Source organism: Terrapene carolina, unplaced genomic scaffold (genome assembly GCF_002925995.2).
Source record: "Terrapene carolina triunguis isolate 2854851 unplaced genomic scaffold, T_m_triunguis-2.0 Scaffold132, whole genome shotgun sequence".
In the NCBI taxonomy this organism is placed as follows: domain Eukaryota; kingdom Metazoa; phylum Chordata; order Testudines; family Emydidae; genus Terrapene; species Terrapene triunguis.
This window is the reverse complement of record NW_020664483.1, coordinates 18,806,510-18,834,103: the sequence shown is the minus strand read 5'-3', so window position 1 is coordinate 18,834,103 and position 27,594 is coordinate 18,806,510. Positions and strand designations below refer to the sequence as shown.

The window sequence follows — 27,594 nt, the reverse complement described above, 5'->3', positions numbered from 1 at the left end:
AGCTGTGCCCCTATAAAAGTAAATGTTCGGGTAGGGACGAGGATCGACTTTTCCTTCTTGATGCAATACCTAAAAATTGTGGAGGAGGGTGCATAGAATCCATATGGTGGCAAGGAGGCAGGAGCAAGAGGGTGCCATGAGAAGCCAGTTGTCCAGGTAAGGAAAAAGGGTATGGCCCTGTTGGTGCATGTGGGCCGCAACAAGGGGGAGGGGCGGGGGGGGGGGGGGGGGGGGGGGGGGGAGGTAGCAATCCCGAAGGGAAGGATGCGCAACTGATAATGGGCACCGCCTGATATAAAGTGAAGGAATTTGCAGTGAGCGGGATGGCTGTCTGTGAAAGTATGCATCTTTCATATCGAGAGCTACAAACCATGCTCCATGGGAAAGGGAGGGGATGATGAGGGGAAAGGTGACCAACTAAATGAAAGTTGTGAATGAACTTGTTCAGGGATCGGAGGTCCAGGATGGGGTAAAGATCATCCCCTTTCTTTGGAATGAGGAAACAGTGGGAATAGAAGCCGCGGTCATGGTAGCATCGTGGAACAGGTTCTATGGGGCCCTTGTAGAGGGGCGTTGTGGAGAAAATGGTCTTGTGGAAGGTCTGGAGGGTGGCCAGAAGGGAAGGAAAGGAATTTGATGAGGTAGCACTGATGGATGATGTTCAGCACCAAACGGACGGAGGTGATTCTGCCCCATTTGCGGGCAAAGAGGGCAAGACGACCCCCAAAGATGACTTGGGGCGAGACTGGAGGGGCCAAGCAGGGTATGCAGGTCTTGAGGGAAGGGTTGTTTCAATGGTCAGTGAAAGGTAGAGGTGGCAGAAGAGAAATGTCAGGGTTGCTGAGAGCGAGGGCGGAGGCGAGGTGAGTCAAGTGTTCACTGGGGGTATTGTTGCTAAGTGGTCCGGGGCAAGGGCGAAGGGGTGGACGTTGTTGTTGACGGGTGGAGGCTGGATTATTGATGTCCAGGGAGTGGACTGTAGCTCAGGAGTCCTTATGGGAGTGAAGGGACTCATCCGTTTTGTCACTGAATAATTTATTATCGAAAGGAAGGTCCTCGAGGGTCGTCTGGACGTCTTTAGGGAAGCCACTAGACTGGAGGACTACGCCGGATACCAAGGAGCAAGATGCAGTGTCTGTGGCGTCAACCCTGCCCTGGAGCATGACCTTGGCTACCCTCATCTATCAGGCATTGGAATTCCTGCTGGCGGTCTAGTGGAAGAGTGTCTTGGAAGTCGGCCAGTTTGGAGTACGACAGAAAGTCGTATTTGGCAAGAATACCCTGGTAGCTGGTGATGTGGAACTGTAACCCTGCTGATGAATAAACCTTGCGACCCTAAAGTCTAATTTCTTGGCAGCGCAATCAGGGGGGTGCATTTGAAATGTTGCTGACGGGCACATTCGGTGGTGGCGTTGACCACCAGGGAGTTAGGCGGTAGGTGGGTAAAAAGAAAGTTGGTGCCCTTCGAGGGAATGAAATACCAGCATTCTGCCCTTTTTGGTGTAGGGGCACAAGATACTGGCGTGTGCCACACCGCCTGGGACTGTTGTAATATGGTAGTATGGATGGGTAAGGCCATACGAGAGGGTCTGGGTGGTTGAAGGGTGTCCAGGAATTGGTCCTCGAAGTCCTGAACACTTTCCACCAGGAGACTGAGAGAGGTAGCCATGCGATGGAGCAGGGACAGGTACTGTGCATGGTCATCTGGTGGTGAGAGGGAAGGTGGAATAAGGGCATCATTCGTTGATGACCAAGCGCCTGTAGGGATGGGTGGTTCCGATGGTGCAGCCGGGGCCAATGGTGCCGACGGAGAGGGAGCATCCAGGGGTTCTTCATGGAGGATGGCGGTATGAACAGAAGATGAACAGCGCAGGTGATGCATACTGCGATGATGGTGGGGTCCCACGAGGAACAGTAAGGCCAGGAGTAGGGGTCACCATGCAGCGGCAGTGTCCGTGGGTACCGGAACCATGGGTCAGCCGTAGGTCCACAGTCCAAGGGTCCAGACTGTAGGAGTGGGCCGGGGAAAGGTCCGTGTCTGGGTCAGAAGACAAGTCAGATGCCAAAGGGTCCGGGAAAGGAGGAGCCATCCTCACTGTCGAGACCGATGGTGCCAGGCATGGAGCAGGAGGACGGTCGACAATCAAGTGGGGCTCGTCTGTCACCAGAACTGGCAGAGAATGATGGAGGACAAGGACTTCGTTGGCCGGAGAAGGGAGCCTGGAACCGGGCAGAGGTCCAGAGTGCGGTGGAGTGCTCGTAAAGGGCAACGTAAGTGCTGTCGACAGTGTCAAAGGCAATAAACGGCCCCAAGTACGCTGAACCAGGTGTGTCAAGCCCGAGGGTCCTGGTGGAGCTGACAGTGCTGAGAATGAAGGTCCCAGTGTCAGGGGTGGAGGGCGGGGCCGACGGTGAGTGATGGCGTTTGGAGCGGTGCTCCTTGCACACTCTCTTCAGGGCCGAAGTAGAAGCTGGACCTTCTGCTGTGATGCATGATTTCTCATCCGACCCATCATAGCTCGGGGAGGTAACACTGCGTTTTGAGGCAGTCCTCGTCAGGGAGCCGCCTTTGTGCCTGTACTTGTGCTTCTTGTGCACGCAGTGGGACTTAGGCAGATGCTACGGTGCTGCCAGTGCCACACGAGGGACCTGATGAGGCGCTCACCGCCAGTGATGGGCGCCGCTCCAGTGGTTGCATCGGAGCCGCGGACGCATTGCCTCCTCCGTTAAAAAATTATGGAGACAAAGTTCATGAGCAGCTCGGGTCTGAGACGGGAATGAGCGGCAGATGGAGCAGCGGGAAACTACGTAGGCTTCACCCAGGCAGTATAGGCAATGGGTGTGTTCATCACTCACAGTGAAAAAGCAAGGGCACGAGGCACAATTTTTGAAGCAGGTTTGACGGGACATAGTCCCCGGGCCAGAAGGGAGGAATCCCCAAGAGGGGAAGTCCAAAGAGAGAACCTAACTAGCTACAATGAATAACAGACAACTAACTAGATAAGAAAACTATATACAATGAAAGGTTAGAACGCAGTACTCTTAGGTGGCTAAGAGCACGGAGGAACAGGGGTTCAGACTCTGGCCATGTGGCGGTAAGAGGAAACTGGAGCGGCGTTGACCTGTGCAGCCTCTTGAGCCTTGGACGCACCAGGTGCCCGATGCATGATGCATGCGCGTGTCAACGGACATTACTATGAACCGTTCCAGCTCCGGCGCATGGCACGCATGTGCACCCGCATTTGGAATCCACACAGGGACCAGCACTCGAAAAACAGTTACCTATCACTTCCATAATTATTGTTTTTTGAGATATAGTGCACATGTCCATTCCATTTTAGGCATCCATGTGTCAGTGCACCAGAGCCAGAGAATTTTTTCCCATAGCGATACCCTTCAGGGCAGCACATGTGCCTTCCACAAGCTCACAGAAACAAGGGATCAGAGAAATGTAGGGTTTCATCTAGATCACATTTTCCTAGGTTCCCTGTGTCAAAAGCCTTACTAAAATCAAGAAATATCACATCTACTGCTTTCCCCCCCTCCATCCACTAGGCAAGAAACCTGTCAAAAAAGGAAATTAGGCTGGTTTGGCATGAGCTGTTCTTGACAAATCCATGCTAGCTATTCCTTACAATCCTAGTATCCTCCAGGTGTTTACAAGTTGTTTAGTCATTTATTTCAGTATCTTCAGGTACTGAAGTTAGGCTGACTGGCCTATAATTCCCTGGGTCTTCTTTGTTCTCCTTTTATAACATAGGTACTATGTTTGCCCTTCTCTAGTTTTCTGGGACCTCACGTGATCTCCAGGAGTTCCTAAAAAAAAATTGCTAATGGTTCCGAGCTTGCTTTAGCTCAGCAGTTCACAACCTGTGGGTCAGGACCCCAAAGTGAGTCATGACCCCATTTTAATGGGTTAGCCAGGGCTCGCTTAGACTTGCTAGGGCCCAGGGCCGAAGCCCGAGCCCAAGCCTCACCATCCAAGGCTAAAACCTGAGGGTTTCAGCCCTGCATGTTGGGACTCAGGTTACAGGCCTTGGGATTCAGCTTTGCTCCCCCCCACCCCACCCCCGACAGCGGGGCTTGGGCTTGGGTGGGCTCAGGCTTCCATCCCCCCTCCTGGGGTCATGTGGTAATTTTTATTGTCAGAAGGGGGTCGCAGTGCAATGAAGTTTGAGAACTCCTGCTTTAGCTAGTTCCTTAAGTACCCTAGGATGAATTCCATCAGGCCCTGCTGACCTGAACGCATCTAATTTATCAAAATACTCTTTAACCTGTTCTTTCCCTATTCTGGCTTGTGTTCCTTTCCCCTTGTTGTTAGTATTGTGTTGAGTATCTGGTCACCATTAACCTTCTAATAAAGACTGAAGCAAAATGAACACTGAACACCTGTGTTACTGAGAGGGAAGCAGGAAGTGAGTCATCCTATATGAGCAACGAATCTGGTCCTGACACACACAGGAGGTCCTGTGCTGCTGCATATGCCGCAGGCGTGGTTGGTACCAACAAAGCTGTTTACAAAGTTGGTGCTGCAGACAAAGCCAGCAATCTCGACAGTATCTGATCAGGTTCCTGAGTTGATGACTCAAGAGAACCCGAGTGTGGTACTGGGGACCATCTTGCAAAGGCTGCCCTAACCTCGGTACTCGACTTCTCATGGTGGGCCAATGGGGACTGAGACCTTGAAGAAAAAGCAGGATTGCCTGCTCCTTGCAGGGCCCCAGAGAGAGAATATCTTCTATCAGACACCCTTCAATCTGGGGTGCCACTAAGTCTGTCAGTGCACTGAGAAAGGTGTGGAATCTGAGGCTTGGTCTACACTTACCCCCCAAGTGGAAGTAAGGTACGCAAATTCAGCTACGTGAATAACGTAGCTGAATTCGACATACCTTACTTCGAACTTACCGCGGTTCAGATGCAGCCCACACGCGGCAGGCAGGCTCCCCGTCGACTCCGCGGTACTCCTCTCGTTGAGCTGGAGTACCGCAGTCGACGGGGATCACTTCCTGGTTCGATTTATCGCGTCCAGACCAGACGCGATAAATCGAACTCGGAACTTCGATCCCCAGCCGCCGAACTAGCGCGGCAGTGTAGACCAGCCCTGAGTCTCCACACACCAAAAGGCTCAGTACTGAATGTGGGCACAAAGCTGCCTCCATAAGAATGTCTCTGACCCAACTTCTCTATCTTTCTCTGTCTTGGTCCAGAGATTGAATCCCTTTCAGATAGGGCATTTACACCTAATGTGACCATCACCCTCACCCTAGCACTTTACGCAGCTGGAGTGGGGATCGCTGACTGGCATCAACTTACTGCATCCAGAACAGCATTTGAAGCCCAGAGACTTCGGCATGTCCCAGTTCAAAGTAATATCAGAAAGGTTCACATCACTCTTCAGATTGATTTTTTTCCCCTTTACTTTTATGTTTTACCCATATCAGCTTTAACATGTCTTTGAGTAAAATTAAGAAATTAATATATATTCAGCATGACCATTATAAGGCATATGCTTAAAGAAAGAAATGGCTATTTTGATACATGAACATAGAAACAGATAAATGTAATAATCTGTGATACCATAAATAATTCCAGTTACCTGTTATTTGCTAAGTTTTCCAGGCAGCCTTCGATGAATCTCATTCGGATCTGCCTATCAGTAAACCAGCACACTAAGGAACAGAGCAGCTTCTCTGCTTCATTTATTAATCCCTCAGAGAGATGAATCTACAGAAAGTAAGAGAAAAGATATTGACAAGCACGTATTTATTTTCTTTTGGCAGATATTCTTTTCTGATATTTAACTTACTGCATCTTCATCCTGGACCAGATCCCACAAAAGAGTATTTCCCTTCTTACAAACATTATCCAAGTTAATATCCGTCACTGCGTTGCTGTTGTACTGGTGTTTATGGACTGCTGGCCCTAAGCAAAACACAGATGCTATTATTGAATATGCACAAAGAAATACCTAATTTGAATATTGTGCTTCAATGTATGGCTATTATTAGTTTCAAAAAATCTATTTAAAAACTCTATTTATTATTTTGTCAGATTTTCAAATCCAAAAAAAGTATAATTGAAAACTTTCTGCACACATGGAAACACTCAAAAGAAAACCAAGGCAACATAACCATGCAAGAATGATTAACCTAAAGCTCATAGTTTGTCCCTGCTAATGGAAGACATACTTGATACACTTCTTTAAATAAAAAAAAGTCACTCTGTAGATCTGAGGACTGGAGTCTTCATAAACAACCATCTTGGGGAGGACACAATGAATGTCAAAATTTTCCTCCCTTATATTGTACTGTGATTTTTAAGCGGTCTCTTCCATCCAACAGAGCAACAATAAAAACAGGCATTTAGTTTTCCACCAAAAAATTAATATTTCAGTAACAGATTTTTTAAAAACCACTCTTTTGCATCTGGAATCCGTAAGGAACAAATACTGATAGGTGCAGTTTTGCTTCTGAAATTGTGTGGGCACAACTGATACCATTTATTTGTCTAAGAAACTACTATGTAGGCAAAATCAAGTAGATGTTTAAAATATATCAGTTCTGTCTGCATACAATTGTATGTACTATATTGCAATTATTTGCGCTTGCAAAATTAGAGATACCAAAAGTTAAATTAGGATAAGGTCCTTTTCAAATTCATAATTTGGGTATTCATAAGAGAAAACAACTGGATAAGATCTCAAGCAGAATGCTAAAAAAGTGATCTATAGTCCACTAGTTTTTATTTTATCTTGCATAAAAATCATTTGACAATAGAAATGGAAGAAAACATATATAAAAATATATGTATATAGCATACGACATGTACAAAGAAATCCTTTGAAATAATACAGCATCTTCCACATTGTTAAGAGTTTTACACACTTTGTGCATGCTCACACATTACTGGGGGGAGTTGATTGGTGGTTTTGTTTGTTTGCTCATTTTCTTTGCTTCTTAAAATGATCTGTTTGTTGAAATTACTGGAGAGTTTATTTTTAAAAAGACAAAATTCAAGTTAGAAGTACAGAAAAAGGGTTGTTGTTTTTCTTACTATTACTATTACCTTGACTAAGGTGTTCATGGTAGATAGAAGCAAGGTTAGGAAGGTGCTGTTGAAGATGAGATGTTAGCTCAGCATGTGAATTAATCTGTACAAGTTCTTCTTCACAACCAGACTCTTCACCATCAAAATCAGCCATATTTTTTTCAGATTTTGCACTGACCTGGGAACTACTACAACTGACATCATCTGCACTTAGCATATCGTCAACCATGTGTCTGTAAAATACAGACAAGCATTAAAATGAATAATTTCAGAAACATGTTTTGTACAATAAAGCTAATTTTATAAATTCCAATTACCATATAATTTCAGATATAATTTATCACAACAGATGAAATAAAAAATATTTGTATTAGGGCTGTCAAGCGATTAAAAAAAATCACGATTAATTGCAGTTCAACAACAATAGAATATCATTTATTTTAAATATTTTTGCATGTTTACTACATTTTCAAATATATTAATTTCAATTACAACACAGAATACAAAGTGTACACTGCTCACTTTGTATTTATTTTTTATTACAAATATTTGCACTGTAAAAAACACAACAAAAAATTATTTTTCAATTCACCTCAAACAAGTACTGTAGTGCAATCTCTATCATGAAAGTTGAACTTACAAAGGTAAAATTACGTACAAAAAAAATGGCATTCAAAAATAAAACAATGTAAACCTTTAGCCCCTACAGGTTCACTTCTTGGTCAGCCAATCACTCAGACAAACAAGGTTGGTTACAATTTGCAGAAGATAATGCTGCCTGTTTCTTATTTAAAATGTCACCTGAAAGTGAGATCAGGCGTTCTCATGGCACTGTTGTAGCTGACATTGTAAGATATTTACGTGCCAGATGCGCAAAAAATTCATATGTTCCTTCATGCTTCAACCACCATTCATAGAATCATAAAATATCGGGGTTGGAAGGGACCTCAGGAGGTCATCTAGTCCAACCCCCTGCTCAAAGCAGGACCAATCCCCAACTAAATCATCCCAGCCACGGCTTTGTCAAGCCTGACCTTAAAAACCTCTAAGGAAGGAGATTCCACCACCTCCCTAGGTAACCCATTCCAGTGCTTCACCACCCTCCTAGTGAAATAGTGTTTCCTAATATCCAACCTAGACCTCCCCCACTGCAACTTGAGACCATTGCTCCTTGTTCTGTCATCTTCCACCATTGAGAACAGCCGAGTTCCATCCTCTTTGGAACCCCCTTTCAGGTAGATGAAAGCAGCTATCAAATCCCCCCTCATTCTTCTCTTCTGCAAAATAAACAATCCCAATTCCCTCAGCCTTTCCTCATAAGTCATGTGCTCCAGCCCCCTAATCATTTTTGTTGCCCTCCGCTGGACTCTTTCCAATTTTTCCACATCCTTCTTGTAGTGTGGGGCCCAAAACTGGACACAGTGCTCCTGATGAGGCCTCACCAATGCCGAATAGAGGGGAATTATCACGTCCCTCGATCTGCTGGCAATGCCCCTACTTATACAGCCCAAAATGCCATTAGCCTTCTTGGCAACAAGGGCACACTGTTGATTCATATCCAGCTTCTCGTCCACTGTAACCCCTAGGTCCTTTTCTGCAGAACTGCTGCCTAGCCATTCGGTCCCTAGTCTGTAGCAGTGCATGGGATTCTTCCGTCCTAAGTGCAGGACTCTGCACTTGTCCTTGTTGAACCTCATAAGATTTCTTTTGGCCCAATCCTCTAATTTGTCTAGGTCTCTCTGTATCCTATCCCTACCCTCCAGCATATCTAGCACTCCTCCCAGTTTAGTGTCATCTGCAAACTTGCTGAGGGTGCAGTCCAGGCCATCCTCCAGAGCATTAATGAGGACATGCTTCCAGGCTGATGATGGGTTCTGCTTGATAACAATCCAAAGCAGTGCAGACTTCGACTGACATGTTCATTTTCATCAACTGAGTCAGATGCCACCAGCAGAAGGTTGATTTTCTTTTTTGGTGGTTTGGGTTCTGTAGTTTCCGCATTAGACTGTTGCTCTTTTAAGACTTTTAAAAGCATGGTCCACACCTCATCCCTCTCAGATTTTGGAAGGCACTTCAGATTCTTAAATCTTGGGTTGAGTGCTGTCGCTATTTTTAGAAATCTCACATCGGTATCTTCTTTGTGTTTTGTCAATTCTGCTGTGAAAGTGTTTTTAAAAAGAACATGTACTGGGTCATCATCCGAGATTGCTATAACATGAAATATATGGCAGAATGCGGGTAAAAGAGAGCAGGAGACATACAATTCTCTCCCCAAGGAGTACAGTCACAAATTTAATTGACGCATTTTTTTTTTAATGAGCATCATCAACCTGGAAGCATGTCCTCTGGAATGGTGGCCGAAGCATGTTTAGCATATTTGGCATGTAAATACCTTGCAACGCCAGCTACAACAGTTCCATGCGAATGCCTGTTCTCACTTTCAGGTGACATTGTAAGTAAGAAGCAGGCAGCAGTATCTCCCGTCAATGTGAACAAACTTGTTTGTCTTAGCGACTGGCATAATAAGAAGTAGGACTGAGTGGACTTGTAGGCTCTAGAGTTTTACAGTGTTTTGTTTTTGAGTGCAGTTATGTAAACAAAAAAAATCTGCATTTGTAAGTTACACTTTCACGATAAAGAGATTGCACTTCAGTACTTGTATGAAGTGAATTGAAAAATACATTTCTTTTGTTTATCATTTTTACAGTACATATATTTGTAATAAAAAATAATAAAAAGTGAGCACTGTGCACTTTGTATTCTGTGTTGTAATTGAAATCAATATTGAAAATGTAGAAATACATCCAAAAATATTTAATACATTTCAATTGGTATTCTATTATTATAAGTGCAATTAATCGCAATTAAATTTTTTAATCACAATTAATTTTTTCGAGTTAATCGCATGAGTTAACTGCAATTAATTGACAGCCCTAATTTATACGTAATGAAGCAATTCAACACAGCACACGAGTCGGTTAAACTTATCTACATGAAGAGATACTTGTGTGTGTATACAGATAAACACAGATATGAACGACCTGGCAACATAGTTTATCACTATGGAAATTAGAAAGACAACTAAAAAGGAAATCTTCAGCTTCATTAATGAAAGATAAAGTCACCATGTTGTTGTTACTAGCTGAACAATGTAAATTTGCCAACAGAAGAATCTTAGTGTTTTCTTCTAGCACATCTCTTCATCCAGTATAAAAAATTTGCAAGCAACTTTAATTAGACAATAAAATAGATTGTTGTGCAACTACGTGTAGGGTATTAAAAAAGTAATTATCTGAATGATCCAGGAACATGGCACATCTATAAAAACATGTCTGAACTGTACATTTAGCTATCACTTTTATTGCTATTGTAAAGGAAATTAAAAGAAGCATAACCAACCTACCCATCATGATGGTGATGGTGGTGGTGGTGGTGGTGGTGGTGATGCTGTGGCCCAATAAACTGCCGACAGTTAAATAATTCATTTCCAATGGTTTCCCCAAGGAAGTCCCCTGTATGTGTTATACAAGAATCCTGAGACCCTTGTGATATGTGAGCAGGATTCATTTCCCCTGTCATATCATGTTCTGCATCTTCAGTGTGTGAACAGGCATCTAGCATTCTAATTCGACTATCCACTGGAGGCACAGACTCAGTGTTAAAAACATGGTCCTTCCCTGACCCATTGCTTCCACCACTCCTATCTGCTGCCCCTTGTGAATCTCCTAAACAAATGCCTGCTTGTGATTCTATCTTCCTGCTTAGTAGCTCTGTGCTCCTACTGTTTTTCTGAGGATTATGACCCCTATCTTCCTCCTCTTCCTCATCTTCTTCTTTGAGAGCTTCAATATCTGCAATATCTTCTGATTGCACCTCACTCCCTGGACTTCCTGCAGACTGGCTTGCATGACTGGAATTGGCCTCATTACTGGATCCATCACTGTGGCCACTGCTGCTACCAGGACCACTGCTGCCATCCTCACCACTGTTTGCTGTCTCATCAGAACTTCCTTGCATGGACTCCTATAATGTTACAAAAATTGATTACATCAAAAATAAATTGTAAAACTAATAAATATATATATAAATCAACATTAATAAAATATTTATTAGACAAATTCCAAAATTCTTTAATTGTAAGGATATATACTGAATCACTGTTTTTCATCCATTCCTCAGGAGTTCTTTCGCTGTGACACAGTGCTACAAGGTTTGTTTTGACCAAGATTTAGGTACACAAAACATTAAAAAAATCAAATTACCCTATTCATAATAGGTCACATACTTTACACACATATATAGTGTGGCACCAAAGTTCATTCCCAAGTTCATGCAGTCATTTGCTAAGTAAGAGATGATACAAATACAGAACATCTGTAGTTGTACCTCTGTATCTGAAAGTCGTTGTTGCACGTGTTTGTTTCTGTTGATTATCTGCTCCTCCATTTCAATATCACTGCCTCCACTCTGATGCGTGTCACTGTTGTCACTACTTTGAGGACTAGCTGCAGGTGACCCTATTTTAAAAGCATGTTCCCAGTTATAATGTTATTTTCACTAACCTATACGTTAACAGTATTATACATATCTACCTAGTCTCCTTGATCTCAACACCATATTCCTGACAACAACGGGGGATGTAACTCAAAATGTAAGCTGGACTCATTTAAATACAATATTTTTGAAAGGTAGTCACCACTTTGCTGCAAATCACGAATTCCAATGTTACTTTTATAATGTGACAAAGATATCAATTTGTCAGCTTCTATTACAAAAAGGAATTTTCTGCTGACTTCTCATTAAAATATACTTAAAAAACTGCACAAACTCATCTCTGCTATACAAAGCCTATTGCTCTACATGGCATTCATGCTATAAAAAGATTATAACTGAGGTTGCAGAGTATTTCTAGTACTCAACTTACAAGGTGATGGGGCTGCCCTTCTGAGCTCTTCTTCCTCTGAAGGGAAAGGAAAAAACAGGAGGGAAACATTCTAAGTGACTGAGCTTTTTTTGGGTCAGCATATCAGTTGCTTATAGTATATAATTAACAATGTCAAAGGAAGGAAACCTACAATAAAATAGGTCCATACCACCTTCCAAAGTGGCTGTCCGTGCGTGCCTACACAAAGAAGCCTAAGAAAAGAGGAGCAGTATATGTAATGTCAAGGAATGAAAATTAAGTGAAAAATCAGGTAAAGATTTAGAAAATAAAAGAATGCACTACAGCTGTAAACATTCAACAGAATAGGAGCAGTCAGCTGGTGCTCCATGGAAATCTTTGAGAAAAGAAAAGAAAAGAAAAGAAAAGAAAAGAAAAGAAAAGAATGTAGGATGTATAAGCAGAATTGTTTGTGAATGGAAAGGTTTTCAAAGATGTTCATGAAACTTCAATGTCTCTTTACAGGATATGGGTGGGGACAGGAGTAATCTCTTTGTAATCTTCTTTTTTATCCTTGACTTGAAAAGTGTGCCTCAATGATACAGCAAGCCACATTTTACAATTTTACTTTCATATGGTGTCTACTCTACATGAGCTTATGGCTCAAAGTTACCAGTTAGCACTGATTGATTAAAAATCAAAGACTAAACTGTAATATCTACTTTGGAACAATACATAAACATTACACTGCAAAATATATACTCACCTTTCTTATTTCCCATGGGTAGATTAGTACTGAGTAAAGATGCAAATGAACTCTGTTTTGATAACTGGGCCTTAGCTGCTAGTGCATTATTCCACAGTGCTTTTATAAGCATTGATGCCAAATATAAGGTCTATAAACAAAACCAGATTATAGTACAATGAAAAAGCAATTGGTTTTCAATGCAAAAGATACACTTGTTGCTTCTTCTGCACTCCAATACAATGGAACATGAAAGTAAGTAACTCATGAAAACAAGTGAATGCTTTGTTATACAAAATGGAGAAATGTCCAATATTAAACTTAAGGAATTTTATCAACTTCTAAATATATATCAAAATTTAAAAGCCAGAAAGGCTAATTTAAGATGCAGCACAAAAATCCTATTCAGTACATTATTGCGTATTCCCATATTATAAGAATTATGAAGAGAAACAGACTTTACATGTCCAATGAGCCAATATCATGTATATTTTCTTTTTCTTGTCACAAATGACATTGAAGAAGTTAAAACATGTACTATTGTACTTCAGGGGGTTTTTTGTTTTTACCTGTTCAGTATGAGCACTTGGATGAAGAGTTGAGACTAGATTAAGAAGATGTCTAAGCGGGACAGGGTCCAAGTTCTTGATTAATGAAGGAAACAGATCATGTATATAGCGACTACAATGTTTCAGCTACAAAATACAAACAAAAAGACATAAGAGAGAGGAAAATAATGTTTTTATAAGAGTTATTCAAACATTCATAAAATTGTCTTCATTAAAAAGCTTCTTCACATAAAAATTCTCAGGCAGCTTTATCATTCAAAAACAATTCTGAGTAGTATCAAACCTTCAGTTTTTATTTAACCTAGCTTCTCATTTCCAAGCACGTGAATTTTGGTAACATGACATACAAAATCACTGAACTCCTGCTTAGTTTTAAGGTTATAAGAGTTTTGGGGAGATTAAAGAAAATTGTTTAGAACTTATTCTGCATTTTTGATGTAACTATAAATTAAATCAATTAAGTTTTGTATATAAATTCCTAAGGGACAAAAGAGTATTTACATTTGATATTAACAGTGGTGAATGCAAATGAAGGCACTATAAATTAAGACAAACTATAAAACAGAATTTATCAAAACTGTTTTTAATTACTACAGAAATAGTAGTGACTGACTTTTTCAATGGAACCTCCTATTGCACCAGAAAGTGTCAGTGCTCAAGGCAAAACAATGGAAAGTTGACTTCAAAGTGTTGCATGAATATGCTCCCAACTTTCACTTTTGCTTTGAAGGATTAATATATTTTTGTATGGATCAAATACTCAATAAATGAAATACACAATAGTATAAATAGGCTCTGGATTTAGGTTAGCAAGTATGTACTTCAAAAATATATAATTTAAAAAAAAAAACTGACTTCCATTTTACCATCAGCCTAAAAGAGAAAAATGAGTGGGGGGCAGTCACTGGTCTGCATAGGAGTCAAGTGGGAATAAAATGGTGCAAATTATCTACACAAGGGTGAATTTCATCTAAGGAGAGTAAAAGTCAAGATGTACAATTTAAGAAAAAGAGATTTATGTCACAATTTAGAGGCTGAAGAAGGAGGGACAAGAGATGCTTTAGCTCTCAACTTCTCTAATGCCATTTTTATAAAATTATTGCTTTTCTAAAAAAAAAATCATTACAGCCGTCAAATAAATAAAGGTATCAAAATAAGAGTAGGATCCAGTTTTCCCTTAAGAGACATAATTTCACTATTTTCAGATACATTGAATAAGATTGACATTTTTCTCATCAGCACCTAACTGAAATTAATTTGCGTCTTTTATTGTATGAGATTTCTAACATGTACATTACTGGAATTGAAAGAATAGTTAAAAAACCATCTGTCCTTGACAAAAGCTAGTATCAAATCGATATGCACTCCTTTTCAACTTTGTGCCCCAATCCCGCAATCACTTAATCATATACATAACTTTATTCACATGAATAGTCACACTGACGCCAATGGAACTACTCATATGTATAAAATTATGCATGTTCTTATGTGATTGCAAGATCAGAACCTTAGTTAATAATGAAACAGATCTTTAACAGGTGATCCGTTCATGGGGTTGCAGTACCTCTCATTTAAATTTGGCCTACCAGGACTTTCATTATCATGACGGCTGGGCCAAATCTGAGTGGTGCTGGAACCCCAAGAGGTTTTATCACCCAGTGGCTGGAGCAGGGAGGCGAGCCCAGACATCCCTGTGGGACAGGAGCTGCCACGCAATCCTTTGAAACATTCTGGTGACCGAATTTTGGGTCCCGACCCACAGGTGGAGAAACCCTGTTCTAAACTCTTTTCAGAGCAGCAGTTTAGACCTGCTAGGTTCTTATAGCAAAAATTGAAACTTTTTGAACAAGAAGCAGAAAGAATTAAGTCTCATATCTGGAATATACTATTGTTAAGGGAAGTTTCTTTTATATTTAGTGAGCACTGATAACAAACACCAAATTTAAACTTGAAAAAAGTTTCTAGTTCCAATCCCTATTTCAGCAGTTCAGAGGGCTTTTTTCATCTTTATTTCCCTACTTAACAGAATACACACAATGCAATTCTATGAAAAATACATTAATGCAACGTTATGCATGGGAAATTAAACACACAAAAGGCAAGAAATGCAGACTTAAGAGCTAATTAACAGCTGCAGCTTAAACTTCTGCCAATGGATGAGACCTACTGATACTGATGTAGTTACTGTATGTGAAAGCAACAATGAAAGTAGGCTATAACTTAAAAATTATATCAAAAATAAAATGCTAAGTTTTAAATAGATCTTTCAGCTCTCTTCTAATCTAGGCAGTGAAGCTGCAGCATTGATAATGTTACTCTTGAAAGTGGAGAAGTTATTTGGCTTAGTACATTAATTAAATACGAATGATGCTTTCAGCCTAGATCTCCTTTCTGCAGTCCCAGGATTCGGTCATTCCCTCTCCGTCTTAGTCTTCCTTCAATCTCTACTTTTTGAACAAGCAGCACAATTCCCAGAGTTCTGTAGCACAATTCCCAGAGTTCTAAAGCCAATGTGTTTCTGCTACTATCCATGGGTACTATCCTTTCGCACTGATTTAACTATTATATGGGGAAGCAGTAATAAAGATAAAACATCATTTCTTGTCCCTTTTAAGCTCTTTGGAATAGTGCTGCTCTGCTAAGAGATTTTTTTAAAGTTAAAAATGGCAGTTTATCTTCCTTGCTACCTCCATGGAGCTGCATGAATATAAAAGAGCCTTGACAAGTACAACAGCAACAACACTCATGTCTAAACCCAGGATTCCAATAGTACTATGGAACTGGAGTGCTTGCCCAAAAGTCCGTGTAGCGAGAAAAGGAAAACAGGTGTATAAGGAAGGAAAATGGGAGAAAGAAATCAGGAGATAACCACAGAGAGATGGTATGGACTCTCTACATTTGATTAACACAGTCTGCCAAAGAGCCACACCCATTAGTAGCTATGAAGAAAAAAAAAACTGATATTTCAAACTGCAGAAATGTGTTATTAATTAAACAAATGTAGGCCTTAATTTTCATTAACACTATTTTAATAAATGGCATTTTAAAATACATTTTGAGGAGTGACCTTGGGAAATGTTTCATAAAGAAAGCACTAGCAACCTTCTTCAGACAATCTAATTGCAGCTTTCATTCAAAACCAACTTACAGTAACTAATACCACAAGAAGCCATCGGTGTCCATTTCTATGGAAACTAATAAAGCATAAAAATATACACATATAGGTTTTAATATATCTATTCTGGTGTCAGAATAAAACAAATGAAAAATATTCTTGAAAACAGAAAAAATTTATTATAGTCCAAAATTATAATAAATTTAAAAGCACTCCCAAGTCATACTTTTTTTGCTTGTAATCAAATATATCTCAATCTTTATTCATTTCTCTGCACTTCACTGAGGTTTTTTTCCTTGCACATTGTGTGTGTGTGTTCGTATCAGAATACACAAATGTCTGCATCACTCAAATCTCAAACAAAAAAAAATGATTGAAAACAATTACTGAATTACTGAAAACATCATAATAATTCAAACAAGACAGCAAATATGGTCTATCTTTCTGAACAAAAACCTTGACAAATAGTTTGTTCTCAATATAGCCAAGAGAAAATTCAATACCACATCTCACAGTTTTCTACAACTTCAAATTTTAGGGTTGCTTTACAGTAATAAATATCACAGCCACAGTTTTCCAGAGTAGCGCTATCAGTGGTAAATTATTGTGCACAACGGACTCAGACAGTTTCACTAGACAACACAGTAGTAAAAATGCATGAGCCGCACCCTATAGCTTCCATCATTGCTATCACTGGTGGAGCTGTGCCTGTAGCAAATCAGAGGTGCAAAATTTGCTAGTGTAGATGCAGTATTGGAAAATCTGCATATCTTACTCAAGTTGTGGAGATGACTGTATGGCATATCCTGCACTAGTATGGTAAATGACAAACAGGAAAGAGTAAGAAACATTGCTTTGTGAATCTAAGACCAAATGGAATTCAACTGGCTATTTTATTTCCTTCTCACAAATATAAATATTTTGTATACCTGCGCTGCTGCCCAAATGCAGTCTATGTGCTGAGTACTAAGTCGCCCTTCAGCTGCAAGAAAATTGAGAATCACTTGGCACTGTTTGATGATCTGCAAAGAGAGAACATATTTAGAATAGATTTAACAGAACAAAGAATTACTCCTCCATAAATACAGCAAAAATCAGATTATTTTACACAAACCTCAATATGTAAATTTGGTCCAAAAATATGCTCAACCACATTGTTGCTGATAAGCCAGTCTGCAAGCTCTTTTGCAATGGACCTACATATGAAAAAAGAGTATTGATATGTATATAAATTCTTTATTTGTCTATATTGCATATTAAATCATTTCCCTAATACAGTGTTCTTTTACTCAATTTTATTTGTATATTCACTATTATAAGAAAACTATTTTTGAATCTGAAATGTGTTCAGCTGGTATTGACAAGTATTTTCAAAAGTAGGAGTTATATAAATTACTTTTCTAGGGGAGCAATTTTTAAACTTTCCCTTCTCATCAAAACTTGCTGAAATAGCAATTCACACAGTTTTTAAAGTCTGTGTTATTTACATGACGATGCACCTAGTTAATTACACATGCACAGTATTTAGACACTTTCAAAATCACATTTTAGTTTCATCCATAACAGAATGGATCTCTGCCAACAGCCAATCAAAAAAATAAACTGTCAAATAGAACGAGATAAGGGGATTGAATTTTCCTAACTAAAAACTGAGTTCCCGCCAGTCTGGAAACTAACACATATATCCTTGTTCCTCCCACACAAGCAGATGGACCAATTTGTTTGCCAAGATTTTGGCATCAGGATCAATGTGTGACAATTTTGGTGTTCAGAGCACAGACTGTAGATGATGTGCTGTTGGGGTAAAATCCTGTTCCCTGCACACAACCCAGGTAAAAGGGTTGTGCACAGGGGTGGGCTACAGGAATCTGGGTGAAAGGCACTCATGGCCACTACTATAGCCTCAACATCTCCAGTCCTGATGATCACCCAGAGTAAGGAAACAAGAGTCCACAGGCTCAAAAAGGAGGGAGGCAGAGTCTGCACAGCATGGAGCTGAGCCTGCAAGTAAAGCTTAATTTCCTAGCGCTGGTTGTCAATTCCCTAACTATTCTGAAAAACCCAGTCACTAATGATAAGCCTCAACAGACCTTCACCACCAAAACCTATTTGTAATGAGTGCTCAATGCCTGCCCTTCTCTTTCCTTTCATGTAGTAATTCCAGGACCTAGGGAAAAAAACATGCACCAGCCTTATACCCTTTGGAGAACACAATGTCCCATTACCTAGAGTAATATATGAGAAGTAACTGATTACAAGATGTCATAATCTACTGACTACCCCCTCAGCTATCAGCTAAAGAGTGACCAGGTGTCTGGTTTTCAACCAGAACACCTGGTCAAAAAGGGATCCTGGAGGCTCCGGTAAGCACTGGTGACCAGGACATTGCCTGTCCGGTTGGCGGCATGGCGGGACTGGCAGACTCCCTGCTAGCCTCCGCGCAGCTCCCGGGAAGCAGTGGGCACTGTCCCCCCCCTCCAGCTCCTACGCGCAGTGGCAGCCAGGGGGCTCCCCACACTGCCCCAGCCCCAAGCACCACCCCTGCAGCTCCCACTGGCCAGGAACCGTGGCCAATATGGCGCTTGCGGACAGGACAGAGCAGAGCCTCCTGGCTGCGCCTCTGTATAGGAGCCGGGGGGGGGGGGACATGCAGCTGCCTCTGGAAGCTGCTTGAAGTAAGCACCGCCCAGAGCCTACACCCCTGACCCCCTTCTGGTCCCCAATGCCCTGCCTCAGCCCCGATCCCCCTCCCGCCCTCCGAACCCCTTGATCCCAGCCAGGAGCACCCTCCTGCACCCCAAACCCCTCATCCCCAGCCCCACCCCAAACCACACACCCCCAGCCAGAGCTCTCACAACCCCCCACACCCCAACACCCTACCCCAGCCCAGAGCCCCCTCCTGCCCTCCAAACCACTCAGCCCCAGCCCGGAACACCCCGATCCCCTCATCCCCAGCCCCACCCCAAAGCCAGAGCCCTCACACACCCCCGTACCTCAACCCACTGCCCCATCCCAGAACCCCCTCCCACACTCCAAAACCCTCAGCCCCAGTCCAGAGCCCCCTCCTCCACCCCAAGCACCTCATCCCTGACCCCACTCCAGAGCCCTCAACCCCTCTCACATCCCAACCCACTGCTTCAGCCTGGAGCCCCCTCCTGCACTCTGAACTCCTCATTTCTGGCCCTACCATGGAGCCCACACCCCCTGCCGGAGCCCTCACCCCATCCCACACCCCAGCCCCCTGACCCAGCCTGGTGAAAATGAGCAACTGCATGACGGTGGGGAGAGCAAGTGACAGAGGGAGGGGGGATGGAATGAGCAGGGGGCAGGGCCTCAAAGGAGGGGTGGGGCGGGGGGAGGGTAATGGCGTTCAGTTTTGTGCGAGAAGAAAGTTGGCAACCCTAATCAGATAGTACTCTTTCCATAAAACAAGGCCCTCAGGCACTGTGGAGGATCAATGTGACAAGATATCTGAAACTGCTAGGAGAGGGATGAGAAACTAAACAGTTTTAAATATCAAGATTGGCTGGGGCAGTTTCATGCAACCAAGATCAGTTCTGCTTCCTCCAGATTTGCTTTTCAAAAAAAACTTGGAGTCCAGGGAGGACAGTAAGGCACAAATGACAGTCCCCATCCACCGAAGGAAAAAACATCCACTGTTCAAGCTCCGTTCTCACTGAATCTGAGGCAAAACCTCTTCAGATGAGCATTATACAGTCACAGATTTTAAGGCCAGAAGAGGTCATTACAATCATCTATGTTGTAAATACATGTACCCAAGTAACACCGCAGTCTGATCAATTTCAAACAACAGCAGTACTTTCAAAGCCTCCTGACCACACTCCTATCCACATACCCGCAGGTGCTCATGTAAATGACCATAGTTTCATTGTTCACACAGCTCAGGATTTGACCAAAGCCATCAACTCTATTATCAATGAAATAACTTCCATTGGCTGTATGATTTTACTCCTTGAGAAACAGGTGGTGGGACTTGATGTGAGCTGCAAGAGATCTCTGTTCTAGATCATGAAGAGTGCTCATACGTATTAATTGTTGTGAAGCTATCAAGTAATTAATTTTCCTCTCAGCCCAGCCTCTGTAGCAAGATGTCATCTCAAAGGAGCACCTACTAGCCAGTCTTCAAAGTAGGGGCAAATATAGATATGTCACTGGGACACTAAATAAATAAAGTAACTTTCAGTAAATTCTGGGAACTGATAAAAGCCTAAAGAGTACATGAGTACTAATAAAGAGCTGTACCAAGAAATCTTTGATGGAATTCAACATTAAGGTATGTCTTAAATAAATAGTCACAAAAGAAGTCATCAGGTCCCATTAATGCTAAATTGCTGATCAGAATCTCAATTTTTAAACATTTATCCTCCTTAGAACAGGTTGGATAAAAATTTATCTTTTTTTTCCAAATAAAAAAAATGGGTTATTTTATTTAAATAGCATTTTTTAAATTAAATACATGGGTTTTTTTTAAAATAAGCTTATTTAAAATTAAATTTGAAATTATAACAACCTATGTTAAGGCATAAACGTACTATAATTTATTTATAAATTTATTACATTAAATACAAATAATATTAAGCAGTGTATGTTTGCTGCTGAAATTTTAATGAAAGTCGAACACTGAACCACTGGCCACTTAGTCACTCATTCTGGTCCAGTACGAGGAACCAGAGTTTGCTGTGGCGCTAAACCAGCTTTTCACAGCAATAGCCTCTTCTGAAGGTTCAGAAAAAATATTTTCTTCATTTCAGTTTATTCAACTAGTTCAGTTCAATGCCTAATTCATTCAAAGTTAAGAAACTAACTGGGAGTTGAAAAAGCATGAAAGCTTGTTTTCCTCCTCCAATATATGAATAAAAGCTTAATGTGAGAGGATGAGATCTATTAGTTTAAAAACTTGAAGGACAACGATGACCAGAAACAATCAGTTCAAGTACAGATAACACTTTGTTTAATATATCATCAGCTAGTTTTAAATGCAAAATATGCTTTGGCAATTTTTTTCTTATGTATTCAGAACATTTAAGGTAGTTTTATTTAACTAACAACATTTAAAATACTTATTCTGTGCATTTTTAATTTAATTTTCCATCCAAATAAAGCTTGAAATAAATCACAAGTGAAAAATTAATCTAATAAGTAAGAAATACATCATTCACCTTTTTCTAACATAAAAAATGTAAATATTAACAATCTGAATAAATGTATGTTAAGCTATATAACTGCTTAAATAAATGAGTATCCACATAATGAATCCCAGTTAGCAAAAAGAGGCATCATATTTCGTTTAAAGGCTATATTTCATTGCAAATTAACATATTTTAATGATTACCAACCAATGAGAATCAACTTCTCTTTAGGAAAATAACTAAAAAGTACAAATGCAAAACAAGGTTAAAATTGATTATTTAAATCAAGGTTTCCTGCTTGGTGTTTTAAATAATGATTACAATCAGTAATTTAAATTGCTTTAATTTAAATCAATCCACCATACTTTAGAATCAGTACTAGACAAACATTGCTGGACTTACTAGATGCAGTTAAGACAAAAGAACAGACTGCTTGAACTTTTTCTGATTAAGACACTAGCCCTATTGACTGAATGTCTATGAGGTGCTAGACCAGAGGTGGGCAAACTACGGCCCGCAGGACTGTCCTGCTCGGCCCTTGAGCTCCTGGCCAGGGCGGCTCTCCCCTAACCCCTCCCCTGCTGTCCCCCCACCCCAGTAGCCATGCTGCCGCACGGGCAGTGCTCTGGGCGGCGGAGTTGCGTGCTCCTGCCGAGCAGAGCAGCAGCGTGTCTGGCTCCGGCCGGGCGGCTGCCAGACATGCTGTTCTGAGCAGCATGGTAAGGGGGCCGGAGGGTTGGAAAGGGGCGGGGCATCCCTGGGGGCAGTCAGGGAACAGGGAGCAGGGGGCAGTTGGATGGGGCAGAGGTTCTGGGATCCTGTCAGGGGGCAGGGATGTGGATAGGGGTCGGGGATGGGGGGGTTGGATAGGCGTGGGATCCCAGGGGGCCTGTCAAGGGGTGGGGGTGTGGATAGGGGTCAGAGCAGTCAAAGGACTGAGAGCAGGGGGACTGGGTAGGGGTGGGGTTCCAGGGGCGGTTAGGGGCAGGGGGTCCTGGGAGGGGGTTCAGGGCTCCTATGACTGGTATGGTAGGGGGCCAATCCCCCCCTTCCTTTATAGTCCGCATTAACCCTCATTTGAGTGATGGTGAGGTCCCGGCAGTGGCTTGGCTGGGAACCAGGATGGGTAAGGGCTGATGGAAATGTCCTGGGTATATATTGAAATGATTGTGGAAATATCTGCACTGAATACTTTTATCTCCTGGGTTCACAACTAAAGTTGTGGCCTAATTAAACCACATCTCCTGTCCTCCTTCTAGCTTAGCCAGACAATCATTCTTCTCTTAGAATTTACAGAAATCCTCGTTTTCTTGGATTACAGAGGAGGGAGTCCTCACAATTACAGGCATGAGCCATAGTTTGTACACTAATCCTGTGCTTTCACCAGCTATATAATCAGCTGATAGGCCCTTCCGAATATTTCACTGACACAAAAAGGTAAAACCATCCACACCAAAATGGATGGTCTATATTTTGTAATTTATTATGTTAACTCTACAGCTAAAATTATTTTATATGGTGTTAATAGTCTACTTTAACTACAGTTTAAGAAAATATCTTTTTCCAGGTATTTTATTTTTTTCTTTACTCATTTGAGGTAGTTGCTATCCCTACTGCCACATGATCTTTCAGGTGTTGTTGATTAGTAAGTATCCAGTTAGCAAAACTGTGGTCCACTCTATTAAACAAGGTTAAAGGACACACTCACATAAATGTAAATTAATAAATGTAATCTTTGTTTCCACATTAAACTAACACAATTTATTAAAATGTAAATGTAAACCCTGATTTAGATATAACTCCATCATGATTTAATTCCACTAATCTGAGTGGGGTTACACTGATAAGTACAAGAGAAAAGTCATTGTCTGTAGCACATAAACTGAACTTCTCTCCATTTGCTACAGTCCTAGTGTAAACAAACTCTCCTTAAATGATGATGGCACTGATCCCCTTCCCATGCCGCTGGCTGCGGAGAGGGCAAGTGATCTCCTGGCACAGAGTGAGATCAGAGGCAAGAAACAGGCCGTGGTGTGGGGGAAGGGGAGCAGACTGAGTGAGGAAAGACCGAGATCCAGGGCTGTCCCGGGTTCTTGACAGCCTGGTCCCCCTCCCCCTTCTGAACAACCCTTTGGCCTCTTCTCCAGCCTCTGAGACCGGCGCACTCAGGGCCTTCCTACAGGGACTGTAAAATCATTTGGTTTTTTACCGATCCCACAATTGTATGGGATGGGCGTGGCCTATATCATGTGGGCGTGTCCAGTCCCTCTACCATCTTTGGTCTCCGACATGCAAAGGACCAGATTCTGCTCTTGTTCGCCGCGGTGTCCAGGGGGAGCGAGTCCATGTTGGTGTCAGCAGATTCTATGGTGCTCATCATCAGATGAGCACCATAGAATAGCCTATACATATATAATAAATGAAAACACAGTGAAAGGTCTGAAGTAAGTGCCTAATTATCATGACAACTGTCCTTTCCATTTTCTATTCTGGGTTTCTTTTGTGTGTATATTTATTTATTTTGTAAGTACAAGGAGTAAGTTTGCAATTGACTCATTCTGCCTTCTATCATGGTATAGGAGTTCCCCAGGCTTCACATCAGTCCACTGCTTCTCACTATTTATTCATTATCTGCAGGAATTTTTTTCTAGAGAAAGGGTTCAAAATTTCACTTTTGTCTGGAAATTATACAAATTTAATTCTCATTCTCTCCAAAATGATTGTCTGATATTCAACTAGAAGACATCCTATCATTCTTTCCCAGTTTCAAATGACCACTATCTTGAACTTAATGTAGAAAAAAATGTTGCAATGATAGTCCTTAACATAAACTGAACAAATTCACTTTATTCATTATACTTATTACCATGTTTCAAAATACTGTTACCAGACAACTTTTATTAATCAGAAACTTTAAACATGAGATCATTCCATTGAGCACAAATAAAAGTTAATGCAAAATTGTAATACTGTATTTCTGATATACATATTTTCTTCTACAGTTCTCTGTTGTTTCTAGCTGTTGAAATCTGACAGTGCAATTCTGATTATATAAAGTTCTTGGGGGACACCAATAAACTTCAGATAACTGGACGACATTTACCACTTCTCTCCTTAGGATGTTGCATGTCGCTAATATTTGTAAAATATCTTGAAAATTTAAAGCACTATATAAATGTTAAAGTATTATGATTATCACTAAAATACCTCTTAATTCTAGAACTCTCTTCCAGACTATTTCTCTACTCTGACTCTCAATCTATTTTCAAAGTTAGATTGAAAAGGGTTTATTTTTAATCTAATTTTTAGCTAAACTGCAAGGAGGTATGTACCAGTAATTGGTATTTTATTTCTTCTAGAATGCTTTACAAATCTAGAGGCATTCTATGATTATGTTATATCATTACAGTTCAGACAAGATTAATAAAATAAGTAATAGCTCAATTTCCAGTACAAATTCACATGTAACATCTTAAAAAAATATTTCTTCAGCTTTCACCATTTCATGCTAATATGTCAAAAGTATGACATTACCCCTTTTGGTAAACATTCTGGAGAATTATCTCCCTATAATACACAAATAACTGTACAAACTATGGTATTCTACAAATGACATGTTTACAACAACAGAATTTGGGAAGAATATGGCATATCAGCAGTGTTTTTAGGATTTAGCATTTGGGATGGCAGATGAACAGCAAAGACTTAAACACAAAGAGCTTGACTTTCACCAACTGGAGGCATTTTAAAAAGTCTTGATTAAATACTATGGCTACTGTGAAAGCGGCTAACTCCTTAATTGTCATGGAACTCTACTCACAACATGTTTGGATCAGAGAGTTTTATCCATTTTGAACAGAACAGAAACTGCTCTCCCTTTTGACTTCTCCCAGAAGAACACAAATAAATCAGATAAATTTCAAAAGAGCTTGATTTTGTCCAAGTAATAAATCAAAGCTCTTCTGACATCTAATTTATACAGTCTAGCTTCCACAGGCATTCTATGAGACTTGGGGGGAAAAGAATGTTCAGATGAAACTCAGAAATGTATCATTCACTACACGTTGTTTGTGAAAAGTACAACAGGAAAGCCTAGTAGGAAAGCTTGGATTTCACATGCTGTCATAGATGAGACAGTTCCTTGAATAAGATGCTGAAAAGCTGAAATAGCCACTAACGTCAATGTAACTATAGGAAGAGACAATCAAGAGACTATTATCTCTAGGTATATGATCTAGGATCAGAAGCTAAGTTCCAAACTGCGCGGCCGCACAGCATGCTATCAAGGGCAACGCAGATGGGGAGAGGCGCCCCTCCCCCAGCCCTGAGAGGGAGTAAATAACATTTCCTTTTTACTTTTTCCACAACAGTCATGATTTTATAGACCTCTATCATATCCCCCTTAGTCTTCTCTTTTCCAAGCTGAGAAGTCCCAGTCTTATTAATCTCTCCTCACATATGGAAGCTGTTCCAGGCCCCTAATCATTTCTGTTGCCCTTGTCTGAATCTTTTCCAATTCCAATATATCTTTTTTGAGATGAGACGACCATTACTTTGCATTTATCAACATTGAATTTCATCTGCCATTTTGTTGCCCAATCACTAAGCTTTCTGAGATCCCTTTGTAACTCTTTGCAGTCTGCTTGGGACTTAACTATCTTGAGCAGTTTTGTATCATCAGCAAATTTTGCCACCTCACTGTTTACCCCTTTTTCCAGATCATTTATGAATATGCTGAATAGCACTGGTCCCAGTACAGATCCCTAGGGGGACATCACTATTTACCTCTCTCCATTCTGAAAAAACTGTCCATTTATTCCTACCCTTTGTTTACCCTATCGTTTAACCAGTTGCTGATCCATGAGAGGACTTTCCCTCTTATCCCATGACAACTTATTTTGCTTAAGAGCCTTTGGTAAGAGTCCTTTTCAAAGTCTTTCTGAAAATCACCCTTGTCCACATGTTTGTTGACCCCCTCAAAGAATTCTAGTTACAACCAACAAGACCCATCTCACAACCACTGAACTCTCAAAACCTTCTGGTGTTAAAGACCCACAGTCTATGCAACCAGGTGAAGAACTCTATTTTCCATTTGAAAGGGCAGTCTGACAAAACCAGAGAACAAAAGAGGGGCTCTTGTGACATTGCCATCAAATCAGTTTACCACACCTGGGGAGCCCACTCAATTAAATTCTCCTTGACTGCCTGCCAAGTGACAAGCAAAAGGAAATATCTTTCTGGATACACCATTCCCACACAATGACAGTGTCCAGAGGACAAAAGAGAAAGCTTCCCTTTGCTAGTTTAAATGGCACTTTCAGTGTTATCATCATCCATGGAAACTTTGATCATTTTCCCACTGATTGATGGCAAAGTTCTGAGGACCAGCATTCCAAGATACTCATATACAGTCTGGTCTCTTTCAGCTTCAATAGCCTATGTATTCTACAGTGACCCAGATGGCTTTCTTATCCTTAACTCTACTAAATCTGTCTCTATCATAAAAGCCAAGAATGGCTAAATTAATGGCAACTCTATGAGCACATTGTGAGACAGAGACCACTAACTCAATGAAATTGTGACAGACCCCAGGAAAACTGCAACTTGACATTGTACACAGCTGATCAACACAGCATGCTAAGTCAGCACCAATCCTTTAACCCTGAAAAGAGAGTCAAAGAGATACAAGAGTCTGAGAAAAGATCTGAATGTCCATAATGACTGAAATCTTGCCTTCAGGAGTGCCTTCTGTAACTCTAGAAAATGGTCTAAAAGAAGCCAGGGTAGTGTCTATAAAGAAGGTCTCTGGGGGCTGGAAAGTTAATCTTTGTCCTATATACAGAAACAGACAGAAAGTGACATGTAAAGGCCAAATCACACCCTCAACAGAAAATCCTTTGGATTGTCTGGGTAGGGGAAAATGGGCAATCCATGCTGAGGAAAGTGGACAACTACCACTGCCAAACACTTGGTAAGGACTCCTGATGTTATAGCCATCCCAAATAGAAAAAGTCTGAGCTACTAACGGTTGGCTCTTAAAAGGAACCAAAGATATTTGCTGTGAATCCATCATATCACGATACAGA

The 27,594-nt window shown here is 41.1% G+C and overlaps 1 protein-coding gene across 1 annotated transcript in view; it reads right to left on the bottom strand.

The window, feature by feature from the left end:
• The window catches only part of USP34 (ubiquitin specific peptidase 34), a 257,649-nt gene that overhangs the window by 162,854 nt on the left and 67,201 nt on the right, over nt 1–27,594 (bottom strand). Inside the window, exons 9-18 of the mRNA XM_029911897.1 lie at nt 17,473–17,554; nt 17,288–17,380; nt 13,244–13,369; nt 12,696–12,825; nt 11,972–12,007; nt 11,434–11,564; nt 10,451–11,070; nt 7,066–7,280; nt 5,807–5,922; nt 5,597–5,724 (exon numbers count right to left, since the gene is read on the bottom strand). Of these exons, the coding sequence (XP_029767757.1) occupies nt 5,597–5,724; nt 5,807–5,922; nt 7,066–7,280; nt 10,451–11,070; nt 11,434–11,564; nt 11,972–12,007; nt 12,696–12,825; nt 13,244–13,369; nt 17,288–17,380; nt 17,473–17,554 (1,677 nt within the window). The remainder of the gene's footprint in view (nt 1–5,596; nt 5,725–5,806; nt 5,923–7,065; nt 7,281–10,450; nt 11,071–11,433; nt 11,565–11,971; nt 12,008–12,695; nt 12,826–13,243; nt 13,370–17,287; nt 17,381–17,472; nt 17,555–27,594) is intronic.